General features: G+C 49.5%; 1 protein-coding gene across 1 annotated transcript in view; it reads right to left on the bottom strand.

Annotated features, from left to right (window-relative positions):
• Nucleotides 1–15,251, bottom strand: part of KCTD19 (potassium channel tetramerization domain containing 19) — a 31,161-nt gene that overhangs the window by 952 nt on the left and 14,958 nt on the right. Inside the window, exons 3-15 of the mRNA XM_057712801.1 lie at nt 12,387–12,537; nt 11,400–11,591; nt 10,031–10,162; nt 7,966–8,176; nt 6,313–6,473; nt 4,890–4,993; nt 4,268–4,410; nt 3,987–4,070; nt 3,601–3,715; nt 2,597–3,224; nt 1,016–1,207; nt 683–837; nt 237–338 (exon numbers count right to left, since the gene is read on the bottom strand). Coding sequence (XP_057568784.1) covers nt 237–338; nt 683–837; nt 1,016–1,207; nt 2,597–3,224; nt 3,601–3,715; nt 3,987–4,070; nt 4,268–4,410; nt 4,890–4,993; nt 6,313–6,473; nt 7,966–8,176; nt 10,031–10,162; nt 11,400–11,591; nt 12,387–12,537 — 2,370 coding nt within the window. The remainder of the gene's footprint in view (nt 1–236; nt 339–682; nt 838–1,015; nt 1,208–2,596; nt 3,225–3,600; nt 3,716–3,986; nt 4,071–4,267; nt 4,411–4,889; nt 4,994–6,312; nt 6,474–7,965; nt 8,177–10,030; nt 10,163–11,399; nt 11,592–12,386; nt 12,538–15,251) is intronic.

The following is a 15,251-nucleotide window of genomic DNA, read 5'->3' as shown; positions in this document are numbered from 1 at the left end:
ATGAAGGTAACATTGGAGGAAAACTACAAAAACCAGCGGCCTGAATACTGCTTTTTGACCACTCTGGACAGGTTAATTTCAGCCATTGTTCCTCCCTCCCTGGGACCAGGGACTAGAGGTCTAGTTGCTGGTCTCGCCTTCTGGGCAGTGCTGGCCTGGCCATCATGCAGTGAGACAGTATCTATCTGAGGCATCCAGAGGGTCGCCATTTCCAGTGGGGTGCAGGTGGCCCTCACCTCCACCCAGCTGTATAGGCGTTCCTGGGTGTGCCGGTCATCCTTGAAGCCAGTGATGCCCAGCAAATCCACCACAAACTGCTTGGGGCTGATGTTCAGGGTCTGCCAGAAGAGCCCACGGTCAGGCAAGGCTGGGGGCAGCAGCCTGACACAAATTTGCTCCCAGCCCCTCAGAGTGGGATGCAGAGCACAGACTTCCCTGGGCCTGCAGGAGCCGCAGAGGTCAGGGGATACTGTCATTTCAGACTGCCTCCTGGCCAAGGCTCGGCCCAGATGCTGCTGCCCTGTCTCCCCATCCCTGCCCTTCTTGCCACCCTTCTGCACCTGACCTGTTCCCCTTCCTCCCCTGACCCCATCTTGGCTTGCTTCCTCTTGCTTTGCTCTGCTTATTGTGGAGGCAGGGGGACAGTGGAGAAGGAATAGGGCCTGAGGCCTATCACACGTACCCATAGCTGGTTGGCCAGGGAGACCACCTTGGCTGTGATGGCTTTGGGGTCCTTTTGTCTGATGGAATCCAGAATCATGTCAGTCAGGAAGCGGTGACATTTCTGCGCGTAAAACATCTCTTCCCAGGACAGAGAGAAACTCAGGAAAGTGACCTCTGTGGAGGAGAGACTGGATGTGGCCACATATGCTGCGGCTAGGGCCTTAGAGCCAGCCTGGAATAAGGGAGAGGTGTAGGGCTTCTAAGGGAGACTGTATCCCTGAATTACCCTGGGTGGGGGGCTCAGGCATCTCCACAAGGAAGTGCAGGGCCAGGCATGGCTCCAGAGCCTTACCTCGGGGCTGGGGGCTGGCTGTGGGCGGCATGTGCCTGAGGTTGTCCATCTGTGTGGTATAGATGATGCTGTCCTCAAAGAACATGCAGAAGCCATCGCTACCCACCACAGGGGGGTGGGTCACTTTGAGGATGACCCCTGTGCTGTCCACCTCACTGGCCTCAGGTAGAGACTGCTCAGGGGCAGGACTTTCTGTGAAAACAACATGGGGAGAGGGCTCTCCTTAAGCCACCTCAGAGCCCAGGCAGGGAGGGGACCTCTGGCAACAGACCAGTACAGTCAGTCACCAGCCTTTGCCTCCAGCTTCTCAGAAGTGGTACCCTGGACTGGCAGGGGCATGTTCTGGCTCTCTTCTCTTCATTGCCCTGGAATCACTGCAAACCAAGTCCTGAATATCAGAACTCCAAGGAACTTTCCAAATCCTCTGTTGAACTAGGACTGGTAATAGAGCTGTTAACAACCCCAGCTGGGGACTGAAAATCTTTGTAAAATTGTGAGAGGAGCTTTTGGGCGGAGTTGTTGATGCATGTCCACTCTGAAGAACATGCTTGAGGAACCAACTTGGGGCTCACAGGCAGGGCCCAAGAAGACCCCTCCAAGCAGGGCCCAAGCCACTAAAAGGGAAAATGACAGAATACTGTAGGAAGGACTTTGTGGGAGCAGAGGAAACAGTCCATCCTAGCAGTTCTCAGTCCACTTCCCTGGGCTGTCCACACTTTCCCACCACACACACTCCTCTCTGTTCAGACTGGTCCCAATATACCCTCCTGTCTCCTGGCTTCTCCCCTTGGATGTCCACCAGTACCTTACATACAATGTGTCCTTTTCCCCAAGTCCTACTCCTTCTCTTGTCCTTCCCACCTCAGTAACCGTCCATCCCCTTGCAATCACCCAAACCAGAAACATGCCCCCTCCTTGGCCTGATACTTTCCTGCTTCCTCCAGCTGCCTAATCTGTTTCACCTAGAATGATCTTGGCAATTCTAACACATCCTCCTGATGCTGCATTTCCTCTGACCCTGGAACAAACTTTCTTTTCTTTTTTTTTTTTTTTTAATTTAATTTTATTTATTTTTAAATTTTTTTTTGGAACAAACTTTCTAAATGCACACCTGACTGCTTGCTCCCTTGTTTAGAATGCTTCAGTGGCTGTCCACTCCCCTTAGGATCAGAACAAAGTGCTAGGTCCGGAACTTGACCCATAAGACCTGTCCTGATTTCCTTATGTCTTCAGCCTTATCTCTCCTCTCATCACTTCATGTGATGCCTGGTCTCCAACTGCTAGACCAATGACTTGTTTCCGCAAGCATCCAAGGCTTCTTAGTCTTTCCTCTGCTGACTCCTCAGCCCCCAGCCTTTCTGTGTGCTCCTGTCACTTTATAGGCACTTCCTCCCATATGCCTTATGTGGTTTCTCAAGCCCCCAAACCATGCCAGTGTGCCTCATTTCTGGGTCTTCTGCTTGGCATCAGCGAGTGCAGAGTTCTAGTCCCCCTTAATCACCAACTCACTCTATAGTCTTGGCTAAGGTTTGCCTCCTCTGTTGTAAATGAGACTTAGGTGAAGGGTGGGACAGGACTCACCTCTCTCCTTTGGCCTCTGCTTGCCCCAGTCCTTCAAGGCGACAGCTCTTTTCATGGGGAAGTATGGCTTAAAGGTTGGCTCTGGCCCCTTGTCTTTGGCTCCAGCTCCAGCCCCTGCCTGTGGGCCTGGGTCCTTCTCTGAGGCTGTGGAATGGCCTTTCCAGGAAGCTGAGGTGCTGGGCTGGGAAACAGCCTCAGTTCCTGAGGGGAGCTGCTGGGTGGCTTCCTCCAAGGAGCTGCTCCGGGGGGCTGGCAGGGGCTGGAATTCCCACTGTTTGCAATTGACCATGTCCCATTCCCTTACCAGGGAGATGAGTTTTTGCATGGGGGTGACAGGAGGGTCTTTGGTTTCAGGTTTTTGTGTGAGGTTGACTGTGGTGCACTTCTTCTTGGGAGGACTCTCAGGGTGGGCACCCCAGTGTCTAGGATTGGCACATAGGCCAGGACAGTGTGAGTATGTGCTGGGATTACCTGCCCTCTTGGCACCTCGGCATAGGGACACCTGGATTGTCCGGGAGTACTGCTCAGCCTCCTCTATCTGTCTGGACCTGGCCAGGGTCCCCTTGGCCTTGTTCCATGGAGTCCTGTCATTGCATTCTTGGAGTTCCATAGGCATGCAAGCTGTGGTCTGGGGAGGGAGGGTACCAAAGCTCTGAGCATGTTGTGCTTCCACATCAAAGCCTTACCCAAGATCTGATAAGCTTACCCAGAACAATCCCATCTCCCACATGGGTCTAACCCTTAGAGATTTGCTCAGTCTGAGTCAGGGTGGTACCAGCCCAGGGGCCTCTCACATGCCAAAGGGACATATTGGCATCCCAGGCCACATGCAGCCAGCACTTCCTTGTGTTTCCTTCAAGGTTCAGAAACCAGTCACTGTGCCAGGAGCCATGCAGGCCCTGCTCTTTCATTTTGCCATGCCCCTCAGTATCAGGGTCTGCCCCCTGAGCCCTGTGCTGGTGCTCTTTCAGGACACCACCAAACCAAAGAAGGCTGGGACTTACTTCTTTGGCATCTCTACTGAACTCCACCAGTGACCCTGGCCCTTCTGTCACCACGTGCATCCTTCTGATGGGAAAAGCTTCTTCATTTTCAGATTCTTTCTCCTGGATCCATGACCTGCAGACTCCAAGAGGGTTTGGTTAGTGAGCAGAAACTTCCACCAGTCCATTGACCAGGTCTGCCCTTTGGCTGGGAGTTAACTCTAAACATCAGGGGAGAAGGGGCCTTAAAGAATTTTGCTTAGGTCCCTGCGCAATCCTGGGCCTGCTCCACCTCCTTAACCCCAAGGAGAACAGGTCCTACTGAGAGGTGGGACTTAGGACAGGATTCCCAAGAGGAATATAAAGGTTCAAACTTTAGAACATGGTATCAGGAGCAGTTTCCTTACTTGTATGCCTCACATTGGACAAGGGCTTCTGAGAGGGATGGGATGTGGTATTCCTCCACCTCCTGGCAGAGGAGGGGCCATTCCCTGCAAATGACAATGAGATGTTGCACTGGGCACCTGGGGTGGGAGTTTGGGTGGGGTTATAAGCCTCCAGAGCTGCTGCCTTGAACAGCAGTTCACATGTTGGAAATAATACAATCTCCTCCCTGAAGGCTACAAACTCAAATTTCCTTCTTGAAGACGGATGGGGTTTCATTATATGATTTTCTTCCTTCACTCACTTAAATTCAGATGGTAAAAATAGTTTTCCAAGCCTCAAGAAGTTGAGAACGTGTCGAAACATTTGGCCATCCCCGTGGATCAGCAGGGTCTGTCCATATGTGATCCAGTACACTCTCTGACGGTTGGACAGCAGTTCTGGATACTGCAAAGGGTTGGACACCAGACTCTTGTTAGCCTGTTAGTTAAAGGGCTGTGTCCTTATTAAGGGGCAGGTCAGCCTTCTCTTCATTTTCCCAACCATTCTAGAGCAGAATGGGATTTCCATCTCCCTATCTTGTTGGCCTTAAGGAGCCCTAATGAGGAGCAGAGCATCCAGGGAGAAGCACATCATCTCTGCTTCAAGTTTTGCTGGCTCCTAGACCACTCTCTTGAGGCATTTGGAACCTCACCCTAAGTCCTGCTCGGTCCAGGCCCCTCAGTCTGGCCTCCTCCCAACCCCAACTCCTGAAGGCCTTCCCAGCATGCTGCTCATACAATAAGAGCAGTTCGGGCTGTGGAGCAGGGGGAAGGTCCTTGTTCTAAGCAGGTGCTGGAGGCTTCGTGAGGGTCAGGTGACAAGTTCCAAAGCAGCTCAGCCACAGAAGCCAGAAGGAGAGGAGGGCAGCCTCAGGCCAGCTGTACCTTCAGCAGGGTCTGCAGGGTGGTTGCATACCAGTGGCTTCCTACATAAACTTTGACAATCTGTTGGGAGGAATACACAGTGACTTCTGCCGTCCACTCCTCATCTAAGGAAACCAATGAAAGGAACACATCACATGGCCAGAAGGGAAATTAAGTAGGAGATTTGGTCAGTAATGTATTACATGTTAAGACTCAATATCTTCACCAGTCATATTCTATTGCCTACTCTGAGAAGCAGCAGAAATCCCTAACACCAACCTTTTCTGCTCCTCAGGCCTTGCCTGTGGCTCACCATATGGTTTCCTGGGTGGTGAGGTAGGTTTAGAACAGCAGCTTGGAGGGTCAGCAGGTGATTGTGGGTTGGGGGAGGGCCACCAACCCCAAGGGCACTGCTGTTCTTCCCTTGGCCCACCTCTCCCAAGAAAGCTTGGCAGATGTTCCTTTCTACCTACCTTGCTAACTGCTTCTGGTTTCTGGATGGGTGTGTCCTGGGTGTGTAATTTTCCACATGGCCACTCAGACTGGAGCTAGGAGTCCCTCTGTATGTTTGTGCTTATGGTTTGGCAAATATCGTAGAGCTAGCCTCTCATCAAATCACTGACACTTCTACAGAGACCAAGCCTCGAGGTATGTCTGGAGAATGGGGCTTTATTCTGGGAAGATGAATGACTCATGACCGTTTTCCCGGGGGTCACTAGATTAAGGCTTTGTTCTGGTATTTGAGAACCAGTTTCTAATGAGCTTTGTAATGAATGAAAGGTATATAAATAGATGATATAACCAAGGGGTATATAATTAGATTGTGAGCCCCATGAGGATAGAGACTGGGTCTGTTTTTGTCTCTTCTGTACCCCTAGTTTTATCTACTGTCCTGGTATATGGTTGGTGCTCAAATAAATACTGAATGTTCGCTGAATGATAGTAATATAGCATAAATTGATCTAAAACACTTTTTGTTAGTAAATAGTTATAGGCAGCTGGTGGAACAACTTTGGCTTTAGACTCAGATTTAAATCCCAGCTTGACCACGATCTAGTAATAAAAGCAAGTTACCTCCCTGAGCCTCTGTTTCCTCTGTTAAATGGATCCAGGGACTGTTCTTCCCTGGATAGCTGTGGGGACCAAATGGGCATAGCATTGGCTCCAAGAGCCAGAGCAGGCATGCCCCTGGGGACCCATGTGGCCCCCCACTGGGTCAGTCTGCACTGCTCAGCCTGTACTACTTGAGGCTACTTGTTGGCTTGGGTGGGGAAAGGTCACCTAACATGAAAGTTTCCTTTTAGGTGAAACCCACAAATGTTAGTCTGGCTTTTCTTTCCTGTTCCATCTAAAGTTCCTGGCTCTGGCCAGCCTTTTCTTTACTCTCCAATCTCCTAGACCCTCTTCTGATGCTGAATTCAAACTGAGAAGCTTCTTTATTTACTGAGAGCATCCATGGGTGCCAGAGTCCTCAGCTCCAGATGAATCTTCAGAGCTACTTTCATTGGCTCATAGGTGATGTCCCTCTTGTCCAGGAAGGCACAGAGCTCGTACACCTCAGAAATGGTCTCAGTCAGGGGCAGCCGGCAAGTCCCCAGCCAGTTCCTGCCCAAAGGAAAGGCCTGTCACAGAGATCCTCAGCACTGCACCCCCAGGGAGTCCAGCCTATCAATCTTCCATGTCTGGAATGTCTTGCCTTAACACTAACTCAAGCCTGTGGCCACTAACATCGTTTCGTTAACTGGTTGCTGGTGGTATCTCATAGAGGGGTAAATTTGGACACATAGGCTCACCCTTTTGGAGCTGAGGTTGACCTGTTTCAGCAAAGCCCTCTAAACTGACTAATTGCAGGACTTCCCTGATGGCACAGTGGTTAAGAATCCGCCTGCCAATGCAGGGGACATGGGTTCGATCTCTGGTCCGGGAAGATGCCACGGAGCAACTAAGCCCGTGAGCCACAACTACTGAGCCCGTGTGCCACAACTATTGAAGCCCGCGCCCCTAGGGCCCATGCTCTGCAACAGGAGAAGCCACCGCTCACCGCAACTAGAGAAAGCCAGCGCACAGCAACACAGAGCCAATGCAGCAACCCTCCCTAATAATAATAATAATAATAAATAAAATTTAAAAAATAATAAATTGACTAATTGCAAGCCTCCAGGCTCTGTCTCAGGTTCCAGAATCCAAGCCAGGGCCCAGTCACTCCATTTCTGCCCCCATAAATATCTGCCCAAGACACCTCAGTCACTATGTGGCGGCCTGTCATGGTTTGGGAGATTACTGATAACCTGTATGCCCAGAAAAGAGGCTAGGGGCCTGAACATCAACCCCTCACCTCCAAAGACACTTGTCTTTGCCCTCTGTGCCCTGTGACATCAGGGGTGGGACATCTCTGAGAGAGATGGATGGTATGGGCCACAAATGACAGTTTTGGGATAAGATAATGTTTGGGGTTGACTGACCCTCTCCCCAGGTGCTCAGGAAAACCAACTTCTATCTTTAGTTTTGGTACCAGTGTATTTTGTGAGCCTAAGAGAGTTGCTCTACTCTGAACCTGTTTACCCTTCTATAAAACAGGATTAGAATCCATGCCCCTGCACTAATGGGAACACTCTGAGCTTATCCCCCAAAGCAGAGGCCAGGTATCACCCCCTTCAGGAAGCCTGCCTTGCCTTGCCTTGCTTCTTGTGGGGGCTCACCCCTGGCTCTGGACTTTCTGTGTGTCAGTTAGCCTCCCAAGGGTTGCGAGGAGGACCTTTGTAGGAGGGGGGATATCCAGCACCCTGAGTGTTGTGACTGGTCTGGTCACCTCAGACCTAGCACAGGACTAGAATCAGAGCAAGGGATTACAGAGGATGGAAATATGAAAGAGTTTGAGACATCTGAACCTTGGAAACCTTATAGCTTGGCAACAGCCCTCTCCTCTGAGGCCCAGATTTGGTGGTGCTGGTGTGGGTGGTGGGAGTGGCTAAAATGATCAGTTTGTCCCCAAGGACACTATTTCCTCTGGCTCATACGCAGGGCCCTAGGTTGGTTCCTAGAGAAAGGTAAAACTCAGCCTGGGTGGGCCCGAGCTGTTCTCTGAGGAGGGCCTTACTTAACGTGCTGGAAGAGGACCCCATTCCCTGTGATGTACAGTCTACTTCCATCCAGCGTGCTCTCGATGCGGAGCTGTCCCAGTGCGGAGTCTGGGTACTTGACAAGCAGACCCAGGGCCATCGTGTACAGTGGCTTCACAGACTCTAGGCCTGCTGCACGGCTCCCCTTCCCAGGGCTTGGAGGAGGACAGGAGATCCGGGAACAGCTACCTGTGCCAGAGAGAAAGGGGTGACTCCTAGACCCCTCATGGTCATAACTATTGGAAGCTTTGGGTCTTGCTTTCTACTGCTATCTTGAATCAGTACTAAAGAGACTTAGAGGGAGCTTATTTCCTTGCGCAGCCAAATCTGGATCTGCTTGAAATCAGTATAGTTTTTCTCATATTCAGTCAGGTTTAGAGGTGAAAACTATTTGTTGGGAGGTGGGGTGGGGGTGGGGGGTAGATTAATTTGCTATATCATTAACTTTTCAATTTCAGAATAACAGCCATCTGGCCCCAGGCTCTGCAGGAATTTTCCTTTCCAAGCTCTGCTCTAATTATCCATGGGTAAAGAACAACAACCATAGCATAGAACCTAATGTGCATTGCAGGCTTCCCGGATTCACAGTTGCTATCACTCCTGGGCAGAATTTTCCCAGAGACACACTGTGTAGTGTTACTTTCAGGTTGGATATTTATGTTGCTGGCTCATGGGTGAAACCTTGTTCTCCTGCACTGGGCACAATGCACAGTCTACAGGACCCTGTTGCAGTGGCAACAGTGGGCCAGTGGCAAGCTGCCAGGTGATTTTCATGGGTCATCTCCAACCCCACAAGAGGGGTAGTACTCTCCTCTTATCACAGATGAGGAAACTGTCCTGAGAGGCTACTTAAGTACCTTGCCCCAGATAGCAAAGCTAGGTGGGGCAGAGCTGGGGTTTGAGAGCAACTCTATCTCCGAGGCTACGAGAGCTGTTTCTGTTAGCTATGGTGCTCTATAAAAGACAAAAAACATGCTTGGTGATTGGGGGCTACTTTAAGGCTTACAGAGCCTATCCACAGGCATGATTCCCTTCCAACTTCACAGGGCTCTTGTGTAGCAGGCACCACTCTACTCATCTCTCTGACCCATGTTCTCTGAGAAACAGAAGACTTTGGGGGAGGGATTTAAACTCATACCCTCTGAAGTGGGTTGTAAGATCCTGAAACAGGCTCCTGCGACCTGCTGCAGGATGCCACTACTCCCAAATAGGATAGGACTCCCTTTGCCCGGGCAGGAGTCTGGGAGAGCTGGGCCTAAAAGCAAGGAAAGGTCTGATCCCCGTGGAATAAATATCTGGCGGCATGCAGGCCAAACTTCACATGTGCAAGACAGTTCTATATATTCCCAGAATGCCAGCTGAGGCCACACTAAGGTAGCTAGCTCCTGCAGTATGCACAGTACCTTCCATAGACATGAAGGATTTGGGAAATGGGATGGTGAAAGGCGAATAAAAAATATGAGGAGCAAATTGGAATGAGGCTGGGCGGGGAACTTGGAGGCCCAGCGTCAGGAAGTGTCAGGAGCAGGCAGAAACAGGCACAGCAGCAAGGGGTTTGAAGTAGGGGGGACAAGGCAAATGGGGGTGGGGTGGGATAACTGAAGGCCTATGGGGAATTTGCCCAAGAATTTCCCACACCCTCCAGCTGTGCCTGGAAGAGGAAGGATGGGACTGGCAGGTGGAGGTTAGTTACAAGTTCCCAGTTGTTTGACACATCTACAAGGAAGGCAGACCTCCCCTGACTTTGGGAAGCCTGCCCTCAGGCCCAATCTCCCTCCCCTGGACATTCCAGCCCAGTTTCCCCACCCAGGATGGGCTGAGCTACCTACAGCTCAGTGGGAAGAGTGAGCAGACAGAGGGCACACCAGGTTTCAGACTGAAATTTCTCAGATTCTAAGTCAGCCAAAACACCCGCTTCTCTCACTACCACCCAAAGCCCAAAGTGGTTGTGGGAAGGAAGATGTTTGTTTTTGGCTTTTCTGACTAAAGCCCAGACTGCCCCAGGATGTCAAGGGGGAGGGCAAAGTTCCCCTGGTGACATACCCACGTTCATTCGGTACAGCCTCACAGCTTCACTGAGCTCAGGGATTTCCAGAATTTCCACTTCTGCTTCTAACACATCTATGTTGGAGAAATTATCTGGCAGTAAAATCTTCTGTGAGCGAAGAAAATTCACTTGAAAAACAAAGGGAAACAAAATGGGTTAACAAGGTCATTTCTGATCTAATTGTGGGTCCAGGTTTTGGCAGGTTTTGGGTGCTACAACTTATCCTAGGCTCTCCTTATTCTGAAACAATATCTAAACATACCTGGTTAGATTAGCTTTCAGTCTGTGGTTTTCAAGGTGAAAAACCCCAAATTACTTTGCTTTCCTGTGTCTGAGTCTGTGGGTGTGGCTTCCCATGGCCTGGCCTAGCCTGGCCTGGGGCTCCCAAGCCAGGCCCTCCTGGTGAGCATACTGGCCCTGAGACTTACCCTGTGAGTCTTGACCCAAGAGCAGGTCATTCCAAAAGAGGGAGTTGTCTTAACGCTTAGAGAGGAAGGGCCTGGCCGAGCCTGGGTTGGCAGGTGGCTCTTGCAGTTTGTCCCTGCCTGGACTGCAGTGTGGGAGGCAGAGATGGAGCCAATGCTACTGTCCTGTGTGAATCAACTTGGAGATTCAGAAGTACATTATAGACAACTTTCCAGGTGACTGTGACTATGAAAGCCTGGGACTCCAGGCATTTGGACCCCAGTACAATTTGGGTGTTTCTGCCCTATTCATCTAGGCAGCAGCAGCATCTTGGAAGCAGTTCAGATCACACCCCACCAGAGCCTGACCTGGGCAGTGGAGGAGGGAGCCTGTCCTGGGCAGTGGAGGATCTTCTGTCCAGGGTTGAAGATCTCATCCCTCCTCAGGTCACTAGCTCAAGTGGACAATTCTACAATGATTCGAGGAAACTTTCACCATCCACCCTTCTTCCCTTTTATCCCAAGTTTAGTGGAAGTGAGAGTAGGAAGAGACCATCCTTTGAAACAACCCTATTTCCTCATTTTATGGTGAGAGGAACTGAGGTCTAGAGCCCTGTTGGATACATAAAGGCAGAGCAATAAGAGTAGTTTGGAGTCCTGCTATGAGTCTTGCCCTTCATACCAACTCTTGTGGCCCCTGACACCACTGCAGGCAGTTTGCAGTGCCCCTTTACCCCCAGGCCATTCCAAAATGAACAGGGACTAAAATAGCCCTGAGGCAGTGGGAGTGTAATGCTGGGAATCCATTTGCCTCCTGGAAGGCTGTCATGCTTCCATCAGCTCTGCCCAGGGAAGCTCCTGAGGCTCTAAGCCCCAAGCTGGGCCTCCAAGGGGTGTGGCATTAGGAGGGGTGGATGGGCCCTATCAGCCCCCCACCCCCACCTCTGTATAGAGCAATCACCAATGAAGCGGAACTCGCTGCATTCGCACTCGATCAGGGCCACAGTCTCAGCTAGCCACAGCAGGTTGTCTTCAGTCACCAGGCTTGGATACTTGGCCACCAGGTCTAGGGGCAGGAAGCAGTAGTGCACTTCCTCTTCTGTGTCTAGCAGTGGTGTATCCATGAGTCCCAAAGGTGCCTTATCATATAGGCCTGGAGGAGAATGTGCAGAGGGGCATCACCAACCTCCCAGAGGGCAGGGTTCTCAGAGGTGGGTAGGGCTCTCTCACTGACCCAGGGGCCCCAGAGGAAGTTGGACAGATCACCCCAGAGATGGTCCCTGCCAGATACCTCCCTCTTCTCGCTCACTCTTTTCAGATGTAACCCTAGGAGTGTGGTGGGGGCAGGGCATGGAAATCTATTTTTTCTACAGTGAAGGGCAGTGGGACATGTGAAATTTTGGCTTATATACTCAGTCATTAAACTCATACTGGTTACCTATTTGTTTCTTTCTAATTGATCAAACCAACCACAGATAAAATAGATGACCTACAGATAAAAATAGATCCTTTTACTCTTCCAAAAGCTCAAAACCCATTAATAATCATGAATGGCTATTTTGGTGTCCCTGAAAGGTCAATCTATGTTGCAAGGCACCCGCCAGACAGTGATCATTTGGAGACATTCCTTGTGTGGTGGTTAGAGGTAACTTGAAAGCATGGTGGAGTTCCCTGACCACTAGGACAGGGTGGGATGCAGCCCAGGCTTGCCCAAGTGAACCCAGCATGCAGAGGAATGAACAAGGGAAGGATATTTAGTTCCAGTGGGTAAGCAGCCATGGAGAGGGCATGTGGCAGGTACAAGATCAAAGGAGATGACAGGAAGGTAGAGAAATTATTCAGAATCAGTTCAGAAATCAGGTCACTCTCTGGATCGAAGCCACTTCTATTAGAGTGAGGAGAAGGGAAGCTGGCCTGGGCTTCAGAAAAGGTCAGCCTGTGGTTATACCTGTGAAGGCTGGGCTTTTCATAGGAAATTCTGAGGGTTTGCTGATACACTTCCACGTTCGCCAGTAGTTCAAAGATGCTCTCTCAGCAACAGGTATGTCTGCAGGCCTCACACGTAGGTGGTGTTTCCCTTCCTTCAGATTATCTAGAGTCTGTTAGATAAAGAAGATTATTGCTTTGAAAATTCTAAACCAAGTAACTATCTACCAATTCTAGGGTAAAATACCAGGAAAAATAGTTCGTGACTTACTTTGGTAAAGTGTTTTGAAATAGAGTCACTCACAAAAATGTAAAAATTTAGGTTTATAAGATGATTTGCTGATATTTAAAATATCGATGACTATTTCTTTTCTGATTTTGAAACAGTTTTTTCTGGATGATAATCTATGCTGATTGAGAGAAATTTATCATATACAATCTTCAGAGTATATTTAATCATTAGAAACTTGAGACTTTCTGCTATCATTTCCCCTCAAGAGTTCAGAAACCCTTTTTGACCTGTTATAATTCTGATCTGCTTATTGTTTGTGCTCATCCTAATCCTGGAATGTGACTTAAGTAGAGAAAGAGAGGTGGCACTGAGCATCACACTTTCCAAAGCATTTTTACCTGCATTTGCTCATTTACCCTGACACAGCTCTGTGAGATAGATGTGGTGTTTGCATTCCCATTTTGCTGATGAGGCAGTTGCAATCAAAGGATTTGTGAGTTGCCCAAGCAGTCTTCCAAGTCCAGAGCTTCTCCATGTGAAGGACCAGGTGACCTGGGGTGGGCCGAGGCTGGAATGGAGCACCACAGCTAGATTGGGCTGAAGCCCAGGGCAGAGTCTTCATGCTGCCCACACTCAGGGACCCACTCTCCCTCAAAAGTCCTGCAGGGGGGCAGATTACCATAACATCAAGCCCCTTTTTTCTGTCCTTCCCTTAGAAGAAAACAGTATTTTCCCAAGAAATTTTTGAAAATAGCTGGAAAAGTGTCCTCTAAATGCACCACATGACCATTTTTTTTCTCTAAGAGCTTCCTGATGGACAGAATGCCTCAGATTCAGTATGAAACTAATTAAAGAACCTGCTTAGCTACACAGGTGAGACTTGTGAAACTGCTCAAGGGAATCCTGAGCTTTGAGAAGAGCCCTCTGATGGCCATGGCTATAAACTGCACCCTCATAACTGCTTAAGGTCTGCAAAAGGAGGGGCCCGAGTGGGGAATCTTCCCCACTTTGGGTGGATGATGGATTTGTAGAAGGACTGGACAATGGCGGGGTCATGGGGAGTGCTTTCCAGGAGGCACTGAACAATGGAAGAGAACAGTGCATGCCTAAAACAGCAGAAGAGAGTCTGTCATTCATTCATTTGAGAAATACTTGTACATCACCAGGGCCACAGTCAGGTGCTGGGCCTAGATCCAACAGTTTACACATACTGAGATAAGAGGCAGCATCAGTTATGAACTTTCAGGACCTCCAGGAACTCTGGGATTTCTTTCAACAGCATTAGAAGGGGATCCAAACTTTCTTGTTCCTCTTTGCTCAAGACTGCACACAACTTTAGTTTCTATGTCAAACTGTAGCCATTCTGAGGAGGGAAATCAGTAAGAAGTGGGTTTATGTATGAGGGAGTAGTTGACCTTGGGCAAAGAGGAATAAAAATGGGGTGCTGAGAAGGTTCCTGAGAGGCTGGAACAGATTCTGCATCAGTGGGTGGGCAGGATTATCGAGTTAAGGTGAGGGATGGCAGTATTTGTGCTGAGAAGTGAGACAAAGAAAGGAAAATAGTGACTGTGCACAGAAGGAAAAGGACAAGATGGGGGGACAGTAGGTAGGGATATATATTCAGCCACTTGCTTCTCTGCCTTGAATGTGGCTTTGTTTAAGGTGTATGCTGGCTGATGGAGTGTGTAAGGTGAATTTAGAGCAGTAAACAAGAGCCAGAGAGTGAAGGGATCTATCAGTTGGGCTGAGGAGTTTATCCCCTGGGTAAGAGAAGCCACTGAAGGATTCAAATCAGGGACTGTGATTTGACTGATATTCACACCATCTGCACCCAGTGAGCCAGCAAGCCCTAGGACTCCATCTCCTGCTCTTGGCCCCACCCCCCCTCTCTTTTCCCTTCCCCCAGTCCTGGTCTCCTTGTCCCCAGGCCCTCTCCACATAGTGATCTTTCAAACAGGAAAATGAACCCAAACCACTCCCCATCTTAAAAATCATCAGTGCTCCCCATTACCTATGGGATCAAGTCCAAATTCTCCTTAGCATTGCACATAAGGTCCTTCACAGCCAAGGACCAGGAGCAGGGTATACATGAGCCGTACAAGGGCCTTGAACTCAGGCTGGGATTTCAATCTTGACTCTGTCACTTAAGAGCTATCATTTATCGCTCAGGCAATTTTAAACTGAATCCTCCTAATGTCCCCCCACCCACAAAGTAGGCTCCTGTATTACCACTCTCTTTTAGCAAATAGGAAACAAGATCCAGGAAGAGAAAGAGTACTCAGTGCCCCAAGTAAGTGAAGATGCTGGGACTGGAACCCAGGATGCTAGAGCCTGTGCTCTTAGCCACTGTTCTTAACCAGCTGCCTCCCATTTGTCACTTAACCTCCACAAGCCTCAGGCCCTCATATGCAAAATGGAGACAGTAAAATCTGGAAGATGTTGTTGTAAGGATTAAAGGAAATATTATGTTAATGTCCTTCCTTTTAGTGGTCAAATCTCAAACTACCTTTCCAGCTTCATCTGCCACCGTTTTTCTGTCCCCGCCCCATCATCAGTGACGTTAACTGCATAAAACTCCAAAGACACACCGTGTTCTGTGATACCATCTCAACTTTATGTATGCTGTTCCCTCTTCCCAGAATACCTCTCTCCTCC

Source organism: Hippopotamus amphibius, chromosome 16 (genome assembly GCF_030028045.1).
Source record: "Hippopotamus amphibius kiboko isolate mHipAmp2 chromosome 16, mHipAmp2.hap2, whole genome shotgun sequence".
In the NCBI taxonomy this organism is placed as follows: Eukaryota; Metazoa; Chordata; class Mammalia; order Artiodactyla; family Hippopotamidae; genus Hippopotamus; species Hippopotamus amphibius.
Note: the sequence above shows the minus strand (reverse complement) of the source record. Positions and strands in the feature narration are given on the sequence as shown.